This window comes from Entamoeba invadens, assembly GCF_000330505.1.
Source record: "Entamoeba invadens IP1 unplaced genomic scaffold scaff_1105074726367, whole genome shotgun sequence".
Taxonomy (NCBI): domain Eukaryota; phylum Evosea; order Mastigamoebida; family Endamoebidae; genus Entamoeba; species Entamoeba invadens.
In genome coordinates, this window is record NW_004440445.1 from 530,563 (window position 1) to 554,087 (window position 23,525).

General features: G+C 35.0%; 9 protein-coding genes across 9 annotated transcripts; 3 read left to right on the forward strand and 6 right to left on the reverse strand.

The window, feature by feature from the left end:
- Positions 1 to 428: 428 nt before the first annotated feature.
- Positions 429 to 977, forward strand: EIN_154510 (hypothetical protein; the record flags this gene model as incomplete). Its single annotated transcript, XM_004258107.1, has 1 exon — positions 429 to 977. One exon carries the CDS (start codon positions 429 to 431, stop codon positions 975 to 977), a length of 549 nt encoding a protein of 182 aa, XP_004258155.1.
- Positions 978 to 1,042: 65 nt separating this feature from the next.
- EIN_154520 (protein disulfide-isomerase precursor, putative) lies at positions 1,043 to 2,569 on the reverse strand (the record flags this gene model as incomplete). The annotated part of the gene is made up of 1 exon (XM_004258108.1): positions 1,043 to 2,569. One exon carries the CDS (start codon positions 2,567 to 2,569, stop codon positions 1,043 to 1,045), a length of 1,527 nt encoding a protein of 508 aa, XP_004258156.1.
- A 63-nt stretch (positions 2,570 to 2,632) lies between these two features.
- On the reverse strand, positions 2,633 to 2,962 carry EIN_154530 (transmembrane protein 167 precursor, putative; the record flags this gene model as incomplete). Its single annotated transcript, XM_004258109.1, has 2 exons — positions 2,633 to 2,860; positions 2,960 to 2,962. The coding sequence occupies 2 exons, from the start codon at positions 2,960 to 2,962 to the stop codon at positions 2,633 to 2,635; spliced, it is 231 nt and encodes a 76-aa protein (XP_004258157.1).
- A 419-nt stretch (positions 2,963 to 3,381) lies between these two features.
- On the reverse strand, positions 3,382 to 4,065 carry EIN_154540 (hypothetical protein; the record flags this gene model as incomplete). Its single annotated transcript, XM_004258110.1, has 1 exon — positions 3,382 to 4,065. One exon carries the CDS (start codon positions 4,063 to 4,065, stop codon positions 3,382 to 3,384), a length of 684 nt encoding a protein of 227 aa, XP_004258158.1.
- A 1,518-nt stretch (positions 4,066 to 5,583) lies between these two features.
- On the reverse strand, positions 5,584 to 6,610 carry EIN_154550 (GTP-binding protein YPTM2, putative; the record flags this gene model as incomplete). Its single annotated transcript, XM_004258111.1, has 5 exons — positions 5,584 to 5,930; positions 6,177 to 6,239; positions 6,316 to 6,329; positions 6,374 to 6,489; positions 6,530 to 6,610. The coding sequence occupies 5 exons, from the start codon at positions 6,608 to 6,610 to the stop codon at positions 5,584 to 5,586; spliced, it is 621 nt and encodes a 206-aa protein (XP_004258159.1).
- Positions 6,611 to 9,573: 2,963 nt separating this feature from the next.
- EIN_154560 (hypothetical protein) lies at positions 9,574 to 10,257 on the forward strand (the record flags this gene model as incomplete). Its single annotated transcript, XM_004258112.1, has 1 exon — positions 9,574 to 10,257. One exon carries the CDS (start codon positions 9,574 to 9,576, stop codon positions 10,255 to 10,257), a length of 684 nt encoding a protein of 227 aa, XP_004258160.1.
- Positions 10,258 to 10,371: 114 nt separating this feature from the next.
- Positions 10,372 to 18,541, reverse strand: EIN_154570 (hypothetical protein; the record flags this gene model as incomplete). Its single annotated transcript, XM_004258113.1, has 2 exons — positions 10,372 to 18,267; positions 18,446 to 18,541. The coding sequence occupies 2 exons, from the start codon at positions 18,539 to 18,541 to the stop codon at positions 10,372 to 10,374; spliced, it is 7,992 nt and encodes a 2,663-aa protein (XP_004258161.1).
- An 822-nt stretch (positions 18,542 to 19,363) lies between these two features.
- EIN_154580 (hypothetical protein) lies at positions 19,364 to 20,443 on the reverse strand (the record flags this gene model as incomplete). Its single annotated transcript, XM_004258114.1, has 1 exon — positions 19,364 to 20,443. The coding sequence occupies one exon, from the start codon at positions 20,441 to 20,443 to the stop codon at positions 19,364 to 19,366; it is 1,080 nt and encodes a 359-aa protein (XP_004258162.1).
- Positions 20,444 to 21,119: 676 nt separating this feature from the next.
- Positions 21,120 to 23,523, forward strand: EIN_154590 (hypothetical protein; the record flags this gene model as incomplete). The annotated part of the gene is made up of 1 exon (XM_004258115.1): positions 21,120 to 23,523. A coding segment is annotated over one exon (2,404 nt), but the record flags the coding sequence as incomplete, so codon positions are not given.
- Between the last annotated feature and the right edge of the window lie 2 nt (positions 23,524 to 23,525).

The following is a 23,525-nucleotide window of genomic DNA, read 5'->3' on the forward strand; positions in this document are numbered from 1 at the left end:
TTACTAAAAACGTTGTCCGCTTTTAGATTATTAAAAACAGACAACGTTTTTAGACTGACTATTATTATTTATAACAAATGTTACAATTATAGTTGTGGTGATGATTCATTATAGATTAAACAATAATTACACAAAACTCCCTTTTTTTTAGGTAATGAATTAAAAAAAAATACTATAATATAACATTCGACAAAAATGGTAATTAGTTTTTGATGAATGATAAAATATAATCTATAAATAACATTAATATATTTTCCCGATATTTTAGTTGTAATCAAATGATTTTTTTTGTTTTATCAAACAAATTAAAAAAATTTGGCAAAATCAACAGAAAAAAACTAAGCACTCGACTTTTTCAAAAAGAAACACATGAAGAATTTCTTAATTTATAATTAAACCCCAACTTCAAAATCACAATCCGATATATCATGGCGGACAAAGTGGTCGACAAAAAGCCCGAAATTGACTTGGACACCGAATTTTATCCCTGTTGCATTACATGGACAACTATTCCAGTTATATCATGGTTTCTTCCATTTATAGGACATCCAGCTGTATGTGACACCAAAGGTATTCATCATGATTATAGCTTTCCCCATATAGTCCATGCGGGACGACGGACTATATTAGGGCGGACATTTAAATACCTTCCTCTTCAGTTTGGTGATGGTGTAACCTGTGACGACTTTGAGAAGGCCATTGACACTGCAAATAAGAAGTGGAAACACATTATGCACAAGTACATCATCGACAATTGCCACGATTATTGTGTCGACATCCTCAACGATATTAAATATAAAAACAAGGACAACTGGTGCAACTTCACGTTTATGCTCGAGCTTCTCTTCCACTCCGTTTATGTGAATAAATCCCGACATTTTGCCACTTATCTCCCCGGCATAATATTATGGTCGTTTATCCTGTTGGCTATTGGAGGCTTTATCGTTGTCATGTTATATCAGAAGAACTTCTTTTAATGCAAATAGAACAAAACATGTATACTCTCACTTAGTTACTTTCATATCACTCTAACTCACTCGTTTTATAACTCCGTTTTTGTGTTGATGTCATTGTGACTCGCATTCTCTTGTGATCTTTTCTTAATGAAAAGCTGTTCGTAATGTTCTAGAGTCCACGCGATGTCATCAGAGACATAATCCGTCCCATCTAAGAAGAGTAAGTTGTCTGTCTCATCAAACCCTATTTCTGCATTTTTGCGAATGAAGTTGTAGATCTGTCTTGCGTCTGGATACTCTGCATATGGCATTTCTATATACTTAGTAGGGATGTGCGGGTAGACTAGAATAGTGGGGAGTTGGAATAAAGGCTCTTTGACTAACACGTCGTTCAGTAACACATTGATATGGCCAAATGCGATTTTAGGGTTCTTTGCTAATTTGTTGGCTACTGAAGAAAAAATTTTGAAGTATGTCTGTTCGTTCTTGTGAATTCCTTTGTGGACCAAAACAACAACGTTTGTGTCTTGACTCACGAAGTTATCAAAAGTCTCTGCTGTGAGTTCCGTGACATTCTGATTGAACTGCGTTGGAACAACAGATGATCGAATTGTTGGGTCTACTTTGCTCTGTATGACATCTTCAATCCATTTGTTCATCTCCTTTGGTGTCCATTTCCCGAAGTAGTCATAAGTGATACGTTCTGCTTTGGTTATTATTCGTAAGTGTTTTTTAGTAGGGAAAAGTCTTTGAGCGTTGAGTCCAAAAGTCGTGTTAACGGTAATTGTGTCTTTTAGTGATACAAATCCACCAAATACATTTCCCCAGTTCTTTTCCAAACTTTGGGATATCAAATTTCCATCATTGAAGTCTTCTGAATAGATCAAAGCGACGGACTTCTCGAAATATTTCATGAGGAATTGATACTCTGGTGTAAATTTCTGGTATGGGTAAGCAATGTGTTCTTTAATAAAGAACGTCAACTCGTCCGACTTAGTGTTTGTTTGAAACGACGCTTTGACCAATTTGTTCTCATCGAAAAGTGAATGTGTGAAAGCTGTGATAGCCAGTTCCGATGGTCCTCTTTTAACAAAGTACATGAATCGTCGACTTTCAGAGAAGTATCTAGTCACTATATTCTCGATGAATGCACTGTACTTCTCTATTTGTTTCGTTGAATTAAATTTGAATACCATTAACGTGTGATACTCATTTTGGAAGTCTTCGATATCGTCTTCGTCCACAATAGAAAGAACTGGTTCCATATTTCTGTGTATCCACCTTTGAATACTTGCTACCTTTTTGAGGCCATCATAAGAACTAAAAAAGACTCCATTTCGATAGAATAGTAATTGTGGAAATTGTGTGATCTGACATTGCGACGCTCCACAATCTATATTGGCTAAAGCATACGTCCTATTCTCACTTCTTTTATTCTGATTTTGAGCGTCAAGTTCCTCAATAACAGGTCGTAATTCCTTGCAATGAATACACCACGGCAGTGAATAAAAGATCACTGAAAACTTGTTGGCAGTTACAAATTCGTTGAGTTGGTCATTCAAAATTTGCTCAAGACCACTACAGAGGGCAACTACACAAAAAATCACCAACATCAAATTTACAGTTCAACAATGAAATAAATAGTTAAACAGATAAATTAGAAAAATGTTATTCACTTATTGCTGCCAAATCAAAGTAGCAATTCCAAGAGCAATGCACGACAAAGAAACCCATGGCGACGCTCGTTCACCAAGCCGAGCTGCTTTCCACATCATCCCCGGAACACCCTCTTTTTTCTTGTCCATGAAGTTTCGGATGAACCCGATGTTCAACCGGAGATATGTGCATGTACACACAAATAGTATGATAACGACCATCATCGATTGAAAATTGAAGAGTGCAGTCTACCAGTCATTGTTGTTTTTTGTATGATTTTCTATGAAAGACGTATTATCAATAAAATTAGTGGAAATAGTTGAAATATTAATCCGTCTTAAACAAACCATTTCTCTGTTTTTTAGTTTTTCTTCTTTCTCTTTTTTTTAGTCTAATCTAATTGTTATTTATACTCTTTTTATTATTTATTAATCTATTATTTTATTATTGTAATTATTATATAAATATATTTAAACATCTGTATTTCGGGATATTACCGAAATGTTTAGATTGAATCCCGTTGGAGTGATTTTTATTGTTTTTGTTCATATTTCAATTAATAGTTTAAATATTAAATATTATTAGATATTATTACTATAATATAAAAAATAAAAAAAAATATTTTTATTAAATGATAAAATTATAAAATACTAGAAATAACAAATTCTAGTTATTATTAATTTATTTATAAGAAAAAGAACCAATTAAAGAATAATTCAAAAGTAAATAAATACATTTCTATGTGTAATTTTTAGCTAGAAAGTATAGCTTAGTATTTTATTCCTCTCTTTCTTGGTGAGAAGAAAGCAATAAAACGACTTCTTCTTTTAGTCTCTCCCAATTCGTGCATTTCTTGTACACTTAAAGAAACGACTGGTTTCACAATTCTCCCACTCCTTGGGGTTTTTGGATCAGTTTCATTTGAGAATGGCTGTGACACTCCTGTTGCAAAGTAGTCGAAGAGTTTGTCCAAGTTAGTGTTTTCCTTGGCGGAGACATTAATCACTGCACACGGACATATCATCCCTATTTTGGTATATAACTTAGTGATATCCTCTTCTTCGACTCTTCTTCTCTCAATCAAGTCTGCCTTATTTCCACAGATGATGACAGTGGGATACTTAGTTCTTCCACTCTTAATGACAGACGACAAACAATTTCCAATATTCTCTTGGGCATGTCTGAACGTCATTTCGTCGGAGAGTGAGAAGACAAAGACGACATAATCCGAGTCAAGAAATTCTCTCTCGCGCAATAACTGAAAATCATCTTCGCCACTCGTGTCGACAATTTTTGCGTGGACGGAAAACCCTTCGACGCTAATTTGAGTGTTGTATGAGTCTTCAATAGTCGGTTCATAGTTCTCTTGGAAATAATGCTTGATATATCGTTTGATAATGGCGGTCTTTCCTGCTGTAGATGAACCAAAGAATGTGACTTTAATCGATGTCATTAATTGATGTATGTTTTTAGTATTTTTCGTTTAAATTGAGTTCGTGTTTCGTTGTTCTAATTTGACAAATTACTGTTCTATTCCTGTTGTGTGTTTTATTTGCTTTTTTGACAGTAGTTCTCTGTAAATAGATGGGATGTTTGGGCTAAAAACTATAGAAATTGTGCAATGGAAAAAAGAATATGTACTTTTTTTTGCAGCATATATTGTTTTGTGTTAAGCTTTTAATACATATGTTATAATATAAAGTAATTTATAGTCATATAATGGGCCTTTAATAATATATAAAGTGTTGTTCGTAAAAAAAGGCGAAATTGTCCAGTTTTTAGTTAAAAAAGTGGATTGATTTTTCTAGTTTTACTAAAAAGACCCGATTTAGTAAGCTTTTGTTAACCATGGAGTGCTTTTGTTTTTACGATTTAATTGTGATATATTCCCGGTTTATTAAGCATGTATAATGCAATTTAAATCATTTCACAAATCCACAAAAACAACAGAAAAGAAATAAATGTATTTTTAGGAAGATTTGCTTTATTTATATCAAGCCACTTTTCTTCCGTTTTTTGATAAATAGCGCACTAGAGTAAGAGTTCCAACCCACTTTTGGGATACAATGGACATCTTTATTTTTTATTAACCAATTTCAAAGAAATTGCATATTGAAATATGGCATTTTATAAAAAATATATTTCATGGTATTAGGAACTTTAAAATAATATTTTTAAATTAACATGAATTATATTTGCTGAAGAAAAACAAATGAACGGCTAATTCAATTATTGTGACTCAAATTCTTTTTTATTGAAGCTATTTTGTATTGATTATCATATATGTGTATTTTATGGTTCTATTTGCCTTATTATTAAAAAAGGAACATTTCAGCAAAAACCAGTTTAATGAATCAAAAATAATAATCACCTATTGATTTCTTGTAAAAAAGGTGTTTAATCGGGCTAATTATATTACTTCGGCGTTTTCAAACTCATTGTTTTGTATTATTATTTAAAAAGAAAGTCGAATTTTTCAAAACTTTTTGCACCCCTCCAAAATGTCAAGATGTGTTTTTAAACTTCGTCTTCATTATTTAAAAATTTTAATAAGTAATTTATTATAAAGTTTGTAAATTGTATAATTTATTATTACACACAAAACTGTATTGATGCATTGGATTATAATTGTTTTTATAATATCATCATCTCCATTTTTCAGAACAACCATCTTGAAATATAAATTCTATATTTTAGTGTAGATGGTGGGGTTATGATATTCTGAACAGTTGTTTTCTGTGATATTTTTCATAATGAAAACGAGTGTATTTGTCAACAATCACTTTATTCTATAATTAATGCAATCCAGTTAAATATATAATTTAATTTAAATGTTTCAACTAACGCTGTGGCTATTATAATTGATACAAAAAGTAGTGGGTTTGTAACAAACAATTGTAATTAAGTGATAGTATTGAACAAAAAAAACGATTTCAAAGTCTTTAAATTAGTCCACAAATCGAAGACACCATCAGCAACAACCTTCCTTTTTCTGTGTTGGTTGTAGTGATGCGTTGTCTAAAGGTTTTGGTGTTGCAACAAGTCGTTCCATAATAATTTTGTTGTTATAAATCGCCTCGACTAACGTCTCAAATATTTGGTCAATGTTTTCCCCCGTCTTTGCAGAGCATCGCATTGACCGCAGACCTCCACTCAGTCTACAGTACTTCTCTGACATTTCTGCAGTCACAACTGCGTCCGCAGAATCAATTTTATTCCCAACAACCAATATTTCGGGTTTGATGTTGCAGTCATTAAGTTCGTCGATCCAATACGATACTTTTTCAAATGTAGTAACTTCCTCGACATCGTACACAACTGTTTTTTATTTTCCATTCATACTCTACAATGAAAGATAATTGTCTAATGAAGATACTTATATAACTATTATATATAATAACAATAAGAAATAAGAACTATATTAATTTGTATGAATTGGGTTCTATTCTATTTTAAGAACGCATTAAATAATAAATTATACTATAAAAAACTATTATATAATCAATATTCTATATATAAAATACTTGTTAATTCAACACACGAATGAGGAAATCTAAAACAAACTCAGGCATCCATGGGTACCGCGGTAATAACTCGACGTGATATTGCGGAACCTTTCCTGTCCAGCTGTTTGTCATTTTGAAAGTTCAGACTTGGTCAAGACTTAACCAAGAAGTCGATATCGTTGAATCAAGTAACAAACCAGTGTCCCATAATCTTTTAGTCAGTACTTTAATCGGCACAGAAATGGTACAACAAACTGTAATTTAATCGTTTTGCCTTTGTAGTTAATCACACGCGATTTGAAATCGACACCAATGGTTGAAATGAGTTCCTCGTGGAACTCATTGTCGCAGTACCGCTCCAATATTGCCGTCTATATGTCAGGTGTTTCTATTTAAAAGTGGAGAATAAACCTTCCCAACAGCAGATTCGCCGATAATGAGAATTTTGAAAGTCATGTCGACTTGTGGTTGTAATCGAGGCTCGATGCTCATCCTGTTTTTGTTTGTCTTTTAAGTTTCAATTTTTTTCTGTTCATTTTGGTGTCTCATTTTTGTTTCAGTAGATAGTATTATTATTATATTTCTATAATATATTTTATTAATCAATGAAGATATTACATCATTTTTGCGACTTTGTTTTCTAAAGAAAACAACAAATATTGTGTTAGGCTATTTAGATATTATAACACTACATTTTCTTTTATAATAATGGGATTGTATTATCATAATTATTCTTTATGTTTGTGATAATAAAAGGCGAAATCATGATAATTTATAAAATAACAATTACAATACTATAGTTCTTAATAACAAGATAATTAGAATTAAAATTTTCTTTTGATAAACTTTTTTTCTGTTTTTGTGTGTATCGGTTTAGTTTATTTATTAATTGATTAAAATTAAAAAATAATAAATAATTCAAAATTAAAAGTATTAGTTTTTAATTTAATTAATTAATTATAAATTGTTTTAGTATTTAATCAAATTAAAAAAAGTTTGATGTTAGAAAAGTGGAACTAATAATTATTATTATATTTAATTATAAATATAATTAGAATAATATTAAATATATGTAATTTAATAATTGGTAAATTAAACCATATTGATTAGTTTGTTTTTAATAAAGTCAAAATTTATATGATTAACAATAATTGTTTAATAATATTTTGACTATTTTTTTTATAAAATGTTTGACTGAAAAAAAACAAATTATACATATGACAAGTTTGACTTAAACGACAAGTTTGGGTTAAATGGTAAATATTATAATTTAATTATAATAAAAATTTGAACTATAACCCGAACTAATTAATTGCTTTTTTATTATCAAGTTTATATAAAAAATTGAATAATTAAAAGCAAGCCAAAAACCCAAACACACAACATAAAGAATAAGAAAGCAATGAACAAGTAAAGATAATTATAAACTATCACACGATCATGATCATCACCAACATTTTAATGTGATCACAAACAATAAAGTTTTATCAAAATTTGTCAAATAAAGTAACCATAACATTTCAAATTCAATTATTAATACAGTCTAATTTGCCTAGAGTGTGTAATTATTATTTTTGTTGTTCTCTATTATTTGAGCATTTCTTAAGGACAAACCAAAAACAAGATAGACATGCTCTTTGAAGAGTGGGTCCACTTTTTATTGGCCAAAATCAAGCGGAGATTCTTAATAAATCACACTCTTGGGAGGTTTGAAAGTTTTTCCTTGCGTTGAATTCGTTTTTATGGATATTATTATTTAATTAAGTTAAAAGCGGTATTCTTCCATCGCGATAAGAAATACTGCTGATTTATCGTATTAAAATAAATATAAAATAACACAAACGTTTCCGAATGAGGCGGCACATGTTTTGGCGCGTTTGAACTCAACGAGACAAACACGTTAAAACATATAAAACAATACTTAACATGTGTTTTGGTTTTATTTTTCAAGATCAGAGTGTAACATAAAACAATAGAATTAATAATAATTTAAATATTATTCTATTTAACCATTATATTTTTTTCTAGTTTAACCCACTGTTTACTATAATAATTGGTTTTTAAACCATTAACATGAACCATTTAAGTCAAACTATTCCATTTAAGGCAAACTTGTCTAACTGTATCGTTCAATTTAGAATATAAACTATAACTTATAGATGTTTTTTTGTTAGTAACAATTATAATATTTTTATCTTAATTCTATAGTATTAATTTGTTCGAAAAATAAAAAAGCAGTTAAAATTTTTTCGTTTGAAAAATTTAAAATCAAAATAGTTTCTAATTTTTTAATTAGTTACACATTCAGTTTTAATATCTTTTTAAATAATAAAAACTAATATAATCTGAATATTATTTGTTCTGTTTAAAATAAATTAATTATTTAATAACATTTTAACAAATAAACTAATAAATATAAAAACTTAATACCATACAAATTGATTTAATTGGTCAAAGTCAAAAGAACTCTAGTTGGGTATTGGGATTTGATTTAACGCCCCTGTCTCAAAATAATCGAAGGGTTTTGGAACCCATCCCGACATTTTACATTAAAACCATACAACATAAGCAAACCCCAATCAATTGAAATGGCTAACGGCCTTTGACGATTTTTAATTTTGGAGCCTTCTTCTGTTTTATTCTGCAAAAGAATAAAAAATGGTGCTGTCTGAAAATACAAAATATCGGGATATGCAACCAATCAAACAACAAATTATTTTAAATCTTTAAACGAAAAAAAATGGTGGAGTAGAACTTGTTGAATATGCTGGGAGATCTCAGCGATTGTTTACAGTTCTTTTTTTAAACAAAAACATAATCAAAAAAAAAGTGAGGCCCGATTTGTAGCCAATTATTACCTCAATTATTTCTAATTTTTATCAAATTTAACCGTCCAATCATTTTCTTTTAAAAATGTCTTATTAAAGAATTATTAATTAAAAAAAAACTTGTTAAATGCGAAGACTTTTGCACAACCGTTTTTGTGTTTTATTAAAAATAGTATTACTATTATTAAAACTATAAATTATTATAACTTTGTAACACTTAGATTGAAATGGTTCGTTTGAGCCAAACATATTGATGATCTCCACAATTCAATAGTTGTGTTTAAAAGAAAACTCCAGAAAATCATTCTTTTTCTTACGAAAACAATAACCCTAAAAATACCGTCTTAAAGGCCTTCGTCCAATTCGAGTGTCACTTTTTCATTTTTTTGAATAATAAACGTTTAAAAAAACTCTTTTATTATTCACACCACTTCAATTGTTATTTAACCATTTTATGAAAGTTGTCCACTCCAACAGAGACAAAACTCCAAATAACAAAATAATGTAACAACACTATTTATTCAACACTCAACCGACACTTTTCGCTTACCTCTTCCCAAAAATGACCAACATCAATTTTTAGTCGTTTTGTCCTTCTTAAACTCACAAATCTCCAAAACCTACACAATGAGCCAACAAAGAGTAGCTGCCTCTCCAATTACCACTTCAAGCTACGACTCTCTTTCAGAGCGAAAGACCACAAAAAGATCAAAAGACAAATCAAAGAAGTACCTCAACCAGAAGAATGACTTGAAGAGCTTCGAGTCGATTCAACAAGGCGTTCTGTTGGCTTTGCTCAACACTTTCTGTGACTTCTCTTTAGAACTCCCAACAAAGCTTTCTACAGTCACTTTGAACAATCCACGGCTTGTTTCCTTAGTTATTGGTGACGAAGAGATCAATGTCAAAAGACTGAGTGAGCGGATGTATGCCGATTCATTCATTTGTGAAATGCAGCGTGGTGTCAAAGAAGAGACTTGTGTCAGGACATACGAGAAGAAGAAGCGCATCTTCATCAACAACTTCCTCGTCGATGTTGCTTTGGAACTCGGTTTTGTCTTCGACTCAAAGTACTCTCGAAAATCAAGACAAACTCTTCAACTCGAACGAGTTCAACGTATTTTCAAAGACGGTCAACTTGTTATGGACAGAGACGACATTATCAAACGGGGAAAAGCCATCAACAAATATCTTTTCTCTTTAGTATCCAACAACAACTCCGTTACCATCGCTCGAAACAATGGTACACTCCAGAAATTACTTCTTTCTGACGTCTGTTTGACTCCTTTTGGAATCAACCTTACCAAGTAAGTTGTATGACTTACGCGTTAAATAGGGCAGTTCTTGCAACACCTGTCATAAATAGTTTTATTTAGCTTTATGTTTCTTCATGTTGTGCAACCAAATGTATAAATACAAGTAAATTCAGTCTTCAATATTCGAGATGAGTTGTTCAAACTGACAGCCAAACTCGACAAACTGCTTCTCGAACTCAATCTGTTCTTTCTTTGATTCTTGGGAGTGCATTTTATAATTATCAAACGCAGTATTGTAGCACTCTTTCAGTCGCTGTATGTTTGTTTTCAATTGTTTGTCATCGTCGACCTCATCGCAACTTGATTTGGTCGCTAACTTCCTCACAATGTTGAGCACAGAAAACACACCGGTGCTGTCCATTGTCGACAGGACGAATTCTTTCATTTCAGACACGGCTTTCAGTGCTCTCGCAGAATTCTTTCCACACTCACAGATATAGAACGAAAGCGACTCAACAATTTTGTTGATCACATCGATCGCGTAACTCAGCGGTGTGATCTCTTCGTCCACTTGACCAATGACAATTGATCGTTGCATCCCACTTGGCAAGACCATCTTCGTTTTGACGATTCTCTTCGATATCACACAATCAAATAAATCACCACACTCCTCATCAACCATTTCAAAAGAAAACGTGTTCGTGTTCGTGATACGTGGTAATGGCACAGTCTGTTCTTCTCCATTGATCACAGGAAACACTTCTTGCGCCTCCTCAAACTCATACCCACACTCTTCACACGTTTGTTTGAACTGTTCATTAAACTCTTTCTCAGAAAGCATCGAGGTGTACACATAAAACAATTCTCCGATAACCACCAAGTAATAGCGTGGACTCTGTGATTTCCCATCAACATAATTGTCCAAGAAGATCGAAATACTTTCATGGACCGTCGCCAACCCGTTGTAATTCCGATTCTTATCAAACAAATTCACCAACATTTCACACGCTTCCAAACCGTACCACGTCATGCGAGCTTTTGCAAACATTTCAAGCGCTTTGTACGCGTGCGTCAAAAACAGATCTTTTGTGAACTCAATCGGATACGTGTTGTTGTTGTTGTTGTTTTCCTTCTTGTCGATCAAAAAGTCTCCACAGATGTTGATCAAATTTTTCATATCCAATATCCCAATGTCAGTGCCTTGAATCACTCGGTAGACATAATACACCACCTGGATCTCACAGATCCCAGCCTCCAAGAAATTTCCGATCTCAATCTGTTTTTTGATAATGTTGTCTATCCACAACAAGTGCAACAAAGGACTTGCTCGGTACTTCTCGGCAAGACCAAGATACCTTTCCGTCAAGTCGTTCACGGTATTCTTCCCTCTCATCTCATCAAAGTTTTGTAATTCCAACGACACCGCCAATATTTCGTTTGCAACAGAACGAACCGACTCAACCATCTTCGTGGACGCAGCACAGCTGGTTACATAAATAGGAGCAACAAGAAACGACGACAAATCAGTGAGGGTATACCCAATCGGGTCTTCCTGAAAGACCAACGGAAATTGTGGTTTTCCATCCGATGATCTGCTCAGTCCTTTTCTCATCAATTTTTGGAAGATCTTTTCCATTGATTCTCCACCTTGTTTGTACTCAACGTATCGATTCAACCCAACAGTGGGAGTTTGATGCATCTTTGTCATATTTTGGTACGTTTCTTTGGCGTTGTTGTAGTGTTTAAATTCACTTCGCTCTCCAGTACTCAAACAGATGCTTGCACTCTCCGAAAACTCTTTATACATCTCCGCGTATTCTTTCCTTTGAACTTCGTGTTGGTCCTCCAACGCTGATCGGGTTCTGATATCTCTCACGGCTTTAAATATTTGTAACGATGAAATGCGAGAAAGAACGGCGTTACTCGCCTTAAAGAATTCCTTCTGGTCATTGTTCTCAAACACCGTTTCTTTGAGTTCGTTGTACACCGCAATCTCTTTGTCCGTGTTTGCTTTTACAATATTAAACATCGTTAAAAAGACGCGCAAAAAGTCATTTGGATCTGGGGGTGTGAATGAAAGAAGTTTCGAGACGGTAGAACTCCACTCATCAAGTACAACCAACTTCTGTAATAACGTTTTGTTCTTCTCGTGGTTGTTATCAGCAATCGTCGCCTTGTCCATGGCCTCTTTCGACTGGGCAAGCAACTCAATGATCTTTGATAACAACTCCTGCGCAATTTTGTTCTTTCGTCTGTAATCAATCAACACGTTATCCGTCTTAACCACTGACATGACGTTTGGCAAATTGTTCACCAACACTTGACTCGACTCAATTGGAAAAACTGTATCTGGGAAGACCGTCGCGCCAATAATTTTCTGTTGCATTGAAATGGTTAATTTCGTCGAACTTCTTCGAGACTGCAGCCTCCCATCAACTGATCGTATGAACGCTCCACTGCCATTCCCAAGAGAGTTGGATCTTTGTTGTTCAGTTTTTCGTGGTGACAGTTTTGGTGTAATTGGGTCATTCTTGATGTATGAATGTAGTGAATTGTATTGCCAGTACATTTCCCTCAAATTTTTAGCAATGGAAGCCCGTGTGTTTCCTTGATCCTTTGGGTCCGACGAATCGGTCATCGATTTCTTTTTGATGTGTGAAACTTGCACGTTCAACGATTTGTACATCTGGAACAACGAAAAAAGTTCGTCCGGTGTGACATTCACAAGCGGATTTGATGTCACCCCAAGTTTTACAAGCATATCGTAATTGTTTTGATACAAATTAAGAAACGACGCACCCTTTCGAATACATTCGGCATTGACCTCTCCAATGGTTTTGACCATAAACCCGAAAAACGTTTCGATGATTTTTTTACAGGCAATACATTGGCTCCGCACAGCTTCGATTTTGTCAATCGATTGTTTGGACAACCTCTTGATGTCGTCGTGCATTTTCTTATACCCCTTAAAGACGTCTTCCAATTTCAACAACTGCGACGTCACCTCCACAGAATTCGAGTAATGCTGTTTCGTTATTTCCTTGATCTTTTCCATTTGTTTTTCTTTGGCCTTCACATCGTCATCAAATTCCATCGCCAACGACATTTTTATCTCATTCATACGGTCAATTGCAGACGCTTTGATATCAACAATCTTCTTCAAAATGGCCACATTCTTCTCCATCATCTCCGTGAAAAAATCTAAACAATCAAGCGCATGTCCTTCAAACATGGCGTTATCGATACTTTGCACCTCTTGACAGATTCGAGTTTCCCTGACCATGATCAACGCGTCTTGGTTGCGTTGTTGTGACAACATATCAAACATTGTTTGAAGTCTGGATAACGGCGTGTTGTTCAAATAATAGACAAGTGTGGAAAGGTGTTTGGACTCGGAGCTGTTATGGAATAAATACGTAATGATCGCATCCCGCACATCGTTTGCACTTTGTCGTGAGATGAAGTTCATGAAACACAAAATCCAAATTATTTCCTCGGCCCGCAACTCCACACTTTGGTTTCCAGTCAACACCAATTTCAGAAGGACTTGGATTATTGGTGAGATTATTGGCTCGACATTTCTACCGCATTTCTGGAGGAACTTTTCGATACCAAGAAAGACCATATCGGATATAAAAGCCTTCGCTTCCAACGTTCGTGCCATCTCACATAAAATTTCATTGACAACCTTTTCAACATCGGTGTTGTGTTCGTGGTGTTGGTAGCATTCAATAGTTATTCTCGTAATCACATTGGATACAATCCCATACAAGTAGACGTTGAGCACCGTTTGATTGTCAACACCAACTTTGTCTGAAATCACCATATTCTCCATCCCTCGGGGTGTCATTTGGCCCTGTGTTTTTTCTCCATCCGTTTGTCGTCTCTGTCTTGTCCGCGGTGATTCAAGTGGTAACCCAAACATGAAATCGGGACTCTGTTGTGTTCGTTTTGTGTCATTTTCCAGTGGTTTGAAATTGGTCTCAAGTCGGTTACATGGTGAGGATATTTGTATCACACTCGTGTTTCTGAGTTTCGTACAGTTGAAAGAATCAGACGTAGGCAGAATTGAATTCATGAGTGGAACTCTCATTGGTGAAAGAGACGTTTCGCTTTTCATTCGATTGAAATCAAGCATAGGAACCTTCTTCATCACTTTTCTTTCTCTGGGTTTATTCAACGACTTCGTATCAATACTTTTAACGGGTTCTTTCATTTTATCTTCTGTATAAATTGGGCTTTCTTTTGTTATTGAATTGTTTATCCCAAGTGTTGGTCTTTTTTGATGACTGACGAGTATCTTGTCGTTACCACTTATCAACTGTTTTTCTGTGTCGAGTGAGGTGGTTGACTGTTGTAACGTTTGACTTGAATTTTCATCCAAAAGTACTTGCGATTCACCTGAGGTGTGCAACGATAAAAACGGTACGGCATCGTCACGAACGTTTGGCGATTTTCTATCGGTATACATTCTCAAAGGCATCACATCCTTTCTCACCGACAACATCACCAATGGCTCATCACTGTTTAAATCCTTCAACTCCTTTGGTCGTTCCACAGTCGTTGCTCGTCTCATATTGAGTTTTGATATCGTGCGACTCTTACGATCACCTCCAATGAGGGGTTGCTCTTTGTCCGTTGGCGTCTTCGTTGACATTTGTTTGATTGACTCGATATTCAAAACAGCTCCCACGCTCTGTCTCTGTTCTTTCTTTTGTGTCGATTCGAGTATGACCTCAACTGCCGGCTTTTCAGGCTTTTTCTCCATTGGTGAAACTGTGTCTTTGGTTGTGTTGTGGCGTCTCTTCCTTTTTGGACCACTTTCAAACGAATCCGCTTTTGTTGCAATCGATGCACTTCTATTTCTGTTTAACAAAATTGCACATCCGGTATTACACGTATTTAAAGATCGAATTGTCAGCACCTCTCTGTTCATCACATCCAATGACATCACCAATTTCGAACGCAAGAAGTCGTACACTCCAAATGTTCCTTTGGGGCGATGGTCATTGCCTTGGAACAATTGCTGACCGATGTGGAAAAGATGGAGAAGCTTCACAACGGTTGCAGGTGGCGATATTTTGATGTATTGCTGTTTTTGTTCGTAGGAGACTTCATTCAGAATGAAAAAGAAGCACAAAAATATGGCACGAAGCCCAAAGATTTGTGTTTTTTGGAATTCATCAGCCTTTTCAGTTCCAATTAACACTTCGTTTGCCCATTTTTTCACAGAGTCAAATTCATCGACCAAGATTACAATAATCGAAAAGAATGCTTCCGCTGATTTCGACCTTGAAATTTGATAATCTCTTCCAACATCAAGTTTCTGGATCAGTTCCAACAACACCAATGATGCCATCACTCTGATATCACCCTTATGGAAAAGCACTAAATGCAACGTTTGATACACCAAAAACGTTGCTAGAAATCGTTGCTGAAAACAAACATCGGAAATGTTGGTGTTCGTATCGCTCATCCCAAGAGTGCTCAATTCAACAACAAGGGGGTAGTCTTTCAGTCCACTCAAAAAATCCAACCGCATCAGTTCAAATGTGATCGATAAACTTGGATCAACTCGCTGGTCCATTTTAACAGAATTGTTGACACACAACGTTTGATAATACCCGTCCATTGCAGTACGTACAAATTGTATATCCATGACACTGTACAAATCACGAATGAACTCAACGATCGACAAATTCACTTCAAAAACACCTTTCAAGTTTCTCTTAGCCACATGGACATCGAGTCGAAATGCTATAAGACTGAGGAGTGTTAACAGGCGTTTTTCAATAAGTTTCTCGTTTTTGAGTGTGTAGTTGGGTATTGTCAACACCGTCTTCACAAACGCCTGTAAATAGAAAAAGGACAATTTAAATTTGGGACACTCATCATTGGAAAAATCTTCAAATATAGAGAGCAACCCATTCAATATTTCCTCGGCTAAAACAGACGCATCAATTTTCAACTCTTTTGGATTGAAATGTGTGTTCATATAATCAACGAGTATTTGAGGACGAACTTCGACTGCACTTAAAAACTTCTCCAAAAATGGTTGATACAAATTGATTGGAATGAGAGTCGCCATTTCAAACATTCTGTCCAATATGACTGCTGCATATGGTGTGACAATGATATTGTCCATCTCGCTAAACAGTTTTATTCCATTCTGAATGACCATTTTATCACTTGAGTTGAGCACTGAATGGATGATTCGCAGTCGTGGATACATCAGACCCATTGAGGACAATCGCACATTCAAAACCCTCTTCGATGGCGCCTTTCCCTCAAAACTTTCAAGAAAAAATTTTTCGCCTGAGCCTTTATAGACATTGATTTTCTGAACACATTCAGAGTCAACCGTCTCGCAGTTTTTGCCAAACAATTTGATGAAACTGACACTCTCATTGGGGTCCTTCATTTTGATCATTAACACCAAATTTGGCGCAGGAGGGGTTGGCAGTTCGATCCGAATTTCACGATTAAATGGAACAATTTTCCCAACACTTTTCGCGTTTAACGTCACTCGCTTCTCTGGACTTAACGAGTAATTGGGGAATATCAATGCTTCAATTGGTTCCGAAAACACGGCGTTCACCAATGATATTTCCATTGTGACGTTGAGCTTCCTCTCTCTGTTCATTACGATTTCATTGATTGTCAAATACAGTACCGTCTTCAAGTCTCTTGTGGCAACGTAATCAACACCGCCATCAAATACAAGGCTCTTCATTTCAAACACTTTTTGGGTACTCACACTTTGTGTTGAATCAATCGGTTTGAGTTGCCACGTCATTGTCGTCCCCTTCTCTTCGACTTGAATCTTCGATTTTTGAGCTTTTGTTGGTGTTTTCACGACAACCCGTTCTGTGCGTGGTGTCTCGATGTACAATCTTCTCGTTTCGGCAGCGGTGACGATTTCAATGTCTTTCACCTTTTCCGCCGGTTCAAAAGAGACCGACCACCTCCCCGCAATTAAACTTGCCGATTCGTTTCTCAACTCTTTAAACAACGAGTTTTCGTCGACTAATATAACCGAAGTAAACCCCAAATTCTCAAAATGGACTTGTTCTTTCAAATGAGGTATTTTCACTTTACCAAACCCGACTTGTTGCAACGAGTTGATTGAGAATTTCTCGGCGTCTTTTGTATGACATTTTGATATCGCCTCGATTTGTTTTTTTCTCTTCTTTGCATCGTTCACATCATAACCCTCGTTGTACATTGTAACCATCATGGAGTTTCCGTCGTCTCTCCGAAACACTCTGACCAACAAATAGAAATCGTCGGTTGCCATTTCGTGAACCTCCGCCAGAAATTTTGTCTTCTTCAGTTCTCCATTACAGATTGAGGTGTACACATTTTCGGTGACTTTTTCGAGCTTTTTTGTGTTGTAAATCGCCAAAGACACCAACAAATTTTCATTGAATCCGATGTCAAAGTCGATTTTGTTTAACTCGATGAGTATTTTAGTTTTTGTGTTTGGGAGTGGTGGATTGAAATACGTTGTTGTGATATCCGAGAGGATCGCGTTGGGGTTAAAACACTCAAACATGTTAATCAGAGTTGGTTCGAACGAGAGTGGTTGGACTTGGACTGACAGTCGTTGAATTCGTTGTTGGAAGTCGTTGCAGACATCTTCGAATCTTTGTGAGTTAAACAATTCCTTTGGAGTTATTTTGTCGAACGATTTCGTTGGACGTGTCGCTCTGAGTTCAGAAGAGTACACCGACTTGATGACGCAGTTCTGGAAGTTTGTGAAGCCGACGACATTCGTTGGAAATTGGTGTTCGTCGAGTTTGAATTGTGTGATCGCGTGAATTTCTTTGGGGTCGATTGTGGTGTGTACAGTCGCGTATTTGATCAACTCGTTTTTTTTGGTCTCAAGAAGTGTTTTGAAGGCGCCAAAGTCTTTCATTTTAAGGCGTGTCGAGTCTTCACCTAAAGAGCGTTCTTGAACTAAACTTTTGACTGCAGACTCTTGGACGTCTATGTTATACAAATCAAAGATCAAGCGCTTGATTTGTAGGACGTCTAGCGATCCACACCGTTCCGAATCGTATTTCTGACTATTAGTATTTTCACTCAAATATAGTTTCTCATTTTCTGATTATTTATTAATTAAAAAATATAATTAATAATTAACAATACTTCACGCGGTAATCAAAATATGACAAGATGACGGAAAGAGAAAAAAGATAAAGCGCGTTTTTTTTAAATATGTCGTAATTATAATAACAAACACTAAACTCTTTCAGCGTACGGCTGTTCAACTCTTCGACCACATTTTTCTTGTTACGGGCCCGCCCGGCCGTCTGTTGGTTTGTGGCGTTTTTCATTAATTAGAATAAAATGTAATATTAGGAGTTTCTCCAAAAAAACTTCGTTTTTTCGTTTTTTCCTTTCCCGACTTTTGTAACATAAAGTCATGAACTTTATTCCAGCCAACTCTTTCTATCTCCTTTTTATCAACCCTAAAACTACGGGAAAGTTCAAACCGTCTTTTTTGTTCCTTCATTTTGACTTTTCTGTTGTGTTTTTACTTTTTGGAAATGAATGCATTACATTTTTAATTGTCTCGTTTTCCTTCTTTTTTCAATATTTTTTATCGGATATAATAAATAATAATAGATTTCTAAACAGATTGAAACATTTATATCTTTTTCGATTGGTAAAAAAATACTTATTAGAGCACAAAAAAACAATTTAATGTCATTTTCATTGATTGTTGAATGTGGCTCTAATATAAATACGAATTCAACTTTTTTCAACGTAGTATTTTTTACAACTGATTAACCTATAAAAATAAAACTAATGTAAACTAGATTGAAATTATAAATTAATGTTGAATTAATTATTCTTGAAATTGAAAAACTTAATTGTTATTAAAATGAACGACAAAAAAAACAATTAACAGACTCAAATATTTTTAAATTATAAAAAAATAATAAAGAATTAAATCTGTATGGTATTATTTATTTTCCAAAACAAAAATTATTAACAGAATTATATTTATAATTTAAGTAATTGGATCTATTTAAATAATTTAGATTATTATTCTTATATAATACCAATTATAACAAAATGATACTAACAATTATAATTTATTAAACTACTTTATAAAACTAAACAAAAGATGTGTTAAAAATATCATTGATGACTCACTCAGCCTTTACAAAGAAAGAAGGTCTTGACAAAGGTGTTGGTGTTTTAATTAAGTCGAACATTGGTGAACCCAAAGTACTCAAATTGAGTTTTAACTTTTGAGTATCCAAAAACCTCGGTGAAGACGTTGAGAACTTGTCTTCTTCTGTTTTTGAATCGACTGAAGTGACTCTTTTATGTGAAGGTAAATCGAGTGACTCTGTTGATAAAGAAATTTCTTTAGAAACAGGGGAGATCCTTCCATTCTTTATATTAATGTTTTCGGGTTTTGACATAGTCTTATCTCGTGATCTAAACAACGTCTTCTTTTGTTTTACATCTTTTCTTTTTTCGTTCAATTTATCTTTAAGTCGCTCTTTATCTTTCTCTTCTTTCCACCCTACGACAGGATTGTTCTCAACTACCGTCAGTCCTTCAAAATTATAATTTGGAATAGTTAATTTGATGGTTTCGAAAGTCTTTTCATCAATCCCATTGATCATTGCAGCCAAACATGACTTTGCCAAATTCGTTTTTGTCAATGCGGCAAATGGGTCCAAATTTTCGTTGACAAGCATACAAGCGGAGAATACCATTGCAAGGTTGTCGACCCCCATTTTCGTTTCGTTAGAAAATTTTGAAAAGTCTTTGAGAAAGTGAACGATAAAGAGAACAAGGTTCTTATAGTTTTCCGGTAGTACATTTAACTTTTCCATTATAGTATCTTTGTTGTTTTCAAAAGCGGTGATTGTATCTTCGTCAACAAAATTATCATAAAATTGAGTTGGGATTGCCGGAGTGGGCAATTCCCGAAGAAACAGTTTAAAAAGGCCTGCTATAGTATTACAACTACATTCCTTGTATATTTTGAATTTTGATGTATTGAAGAGATCTTTATAACAATCTATATCTTCTTGAGTTCCTGGAACTCGAAATATCCCTTCGACTGTTTGTGCGTTCAGTGTATATAATGTATCCCTAAGAAGGACCAAAAGGAGAGGCACTGACAAGTCTGGATAGACCATCCGTTGCTCAGACATTAAAGTGTCAAGGTCGACTGAAAACAAATGCGTGCCTGGGCAAGCTAGAGATGACATCTCAAAATGCAAATTCAGTCTTTCAGAACCTTTTCTAGTGGCTTCTTGAAATGGTGTTTGATTCATTTTTATATCTGGTAGTCAATTTCGTTTTGTGTGGTTCGTTTTAATTTTTTTAAAACGTGGGTACCATTTAAAAACAAACTTTATTTTTTAATATAAAATACATGTTTTTATTGATAAATAAAAATTAAGTTGTTGGTTGATCGTTTTTTGCCGTTCGGTATAGAATGGAGATTTTTTATTTTTTTGTTTTTTTTATTACAGAAGTTAAAACTCCATAATAAAAATATTTATTTTTTATAGCTTTTATACTATACTATATGGTTATTTTTTTTAACTAAAAAAAATAGTCAATTCCCTTTTTTTAAAACATGGTTTTGTTACCACAAAACTGCATTATTGTTGGATTAAAACTATAAATAATAACAAATATTCTTATAAATAAGCCAAAACCCGTAATAAAACACAAAAAATACAATAAAAAAAAGTCGATTGATATAAAACGGAACACGAATCACAATATCATTGCTTTCATTTCGTGGTATTCAAGTGTTATTAACAACAATTTCAAAAATGTTATATATAACATGATTCAACTATTTGGAAGTTTTTGAGACAGATGATATAAAGATGGTAAAAAAGAAGGAGAGAACTCGAAGTCTCAAATTGGGAGATGTCAGAACACACCCTCCCCACGCAAACGTCGGGAGCTTTTCGGTTTTGGAATCGAAAGGACAGAGACTCCAAAGATATTCCAGACACAAAAAAAGGTGGTCTGTCAAAGGACTTTTTGTGGACTTTTGTGCTCAACAATGAGAACGAGTTTGATGAGGCAAAGTGCGTTCAACAACTCAACGAAGTTCGAAAATTGTGGGCAATAATACACAACACAAAAACAGTTGACAAAACAAAGGGACACCAACACACTCCATCAGTTGCCAAAGATCTTGATAAGATGGTTTTGGAGAGTTACAACTTTATGAATGTCGAAAGGAAGTCGTGGGAGGATTCTATTGTCAAGATGCAAACGACTGTCAACGCGCTGAATGAAGAGAACGACAATTTAAAGGAGCAAATCCGCCAACTAAAAAACGAGAAAAAGGAACTCAAATTTTCGGAAGAGGTCAAAACTCAAATTGAGAGTATTGTACAATTCAACAAAGTCATTCAAACAAAACTCGACCAGATTTCTCTCGCACAAGAAAATAATTTGGTGGTGTCGAACTCAACGAACCAGAAAGTAAGTCATTTGGTCCAACTTTTCGGACATCCACTTGAAAATAACAGCCAAACACACAGTTTTGCGAATATCACAAATAACAAAAGTGAAGAAGTTCCATCGAAAGAAAGTAGCGAAGAGATAGTCAGAGCTGAAGATGTTCAAAACGTTGCTCTGTACGTGAGAGATATGTTGAATGAGAGACCAAAAACACCCCTTTTGGGAGAGACGCCCGATAGAAACCAAGGCCACGAGTTCACTAAATACTTAATAAGCTCCAACACTGTTTCCGATTTTTCTCAAACACTTCAGAACACCAATGAAAATAAAACAATCGAAGAACCAACCACAGAAAAAACAGAAATAGCCCAACCTGACCAAAAAGTGACACCTGATAATCACACAATCGAACAAGTCAAGGAAGTTGAAAATATTTCTGAAGTTTCAGAAAACGGTAATGTCAGCGCCACTGTTTCAATCCCAAGTGAAGTGAATGAAGAACAAAAGAAAGATATTGCCAAAAAGAAAACTCCGCAAACGGAAGAAGACATTAGGAGTGTTGAAAGTTCTCAAACTCCAACAACTCCAACTAACACCGAAATTCCAAGCGAGCAAAGTTCTGTAGATGAAAAACCTACAACAGCACAAGCTGAGGGAACGCCTCCAGAATCCCAATCGAAACTTGAAGACCAAAATACGGACATTTCTAGTTTACAAACTATCAAACCGTCATATGCAATACCTCAATTGAATATGACTCCTTCAATTCCCGTTGAGAACGTCGAACCGAAAATTGAAGGGAAGATTTTGAAAAAAGACAAAACGGGGAAGTTGGAAAAACTTGTTGTTCCTTCGTCCCTTGGAAAAGTGGAACGCCTCCCTCGTTCATTCTCTTCAAATGAGAGAATATCACCCCGTAGCAATGTTCCAGCCGAACAAAGTAAAGAACCAGTCAACCGAGCAACACTGACGCCTTATAGCCAGAGAAAGTCATCTCATATGACAACGCGATCAGTGTCTGACTTGTCTTTCATGGACGTGAAGGAGGTCAAGTTGGAGGATTTAACTGCTCCGCTCCGAATGGTAAAAATGCCGCACGGGAGACCAAATAATGTTGGTGGAACTGATTTGTTCGTTCTCCCGCCGCTCAAGAAAAAGCGCAGCGTTCTGGTTTCATCAGATCTTCTTGAGATTGATGTGGAGAAGAATTTGAGAGAAAAACATAGTAAATCACATCTACAGACGTCTGAAAAGATCGATAAAAAGGAAAATGAGAGGGTGAGTGATGATGAATTGAGAGCGAGATTGGACGTGATTGAGAAACGGGAAGCAGAAGTGGCACAAAAAGAAAAGGAAGTGCTCGTAGTCCAAATAGAGACAGAAAACAGGGAAGAAGAGATCCAGGCCTGGGAAGAAGACGTCCAAAGGAGAGAGAAAGAGGTCAAAGAGAGAGAAGGCAATTTGAGGCAAAAAGAGGCTGAGATTGAGAAAAGAGAAAATGACGTGAAGAGTTCGTGGAATGAATTGAAGAGAAACGAAGAAAATGAAAGAAAGATGAGTGGGTTAGATATGCCTCGACCGAGAAGGAGCGAACCACCAAAGACTCAGAGGGACGAAAAAATAGATCCAAAAGAAGTTGAAGAACTCAAGAAAGAGAAGAAGGAGTTAGAGAAAACGCTTAAGGACAAACAGCTCAGGATGTGGACGTTGGAGGAACAGAACAAAAGGGTGACGTTCATTGTAAAGATGATGGACTTGGCAGATCCCAGTGACGATGACATCAAAAACTTTGTTGAGACAATAAGGGAAATTGTGAATCGCAAGAAACAAAAAATGCGGTTTGTGTTGACACAGAAGATT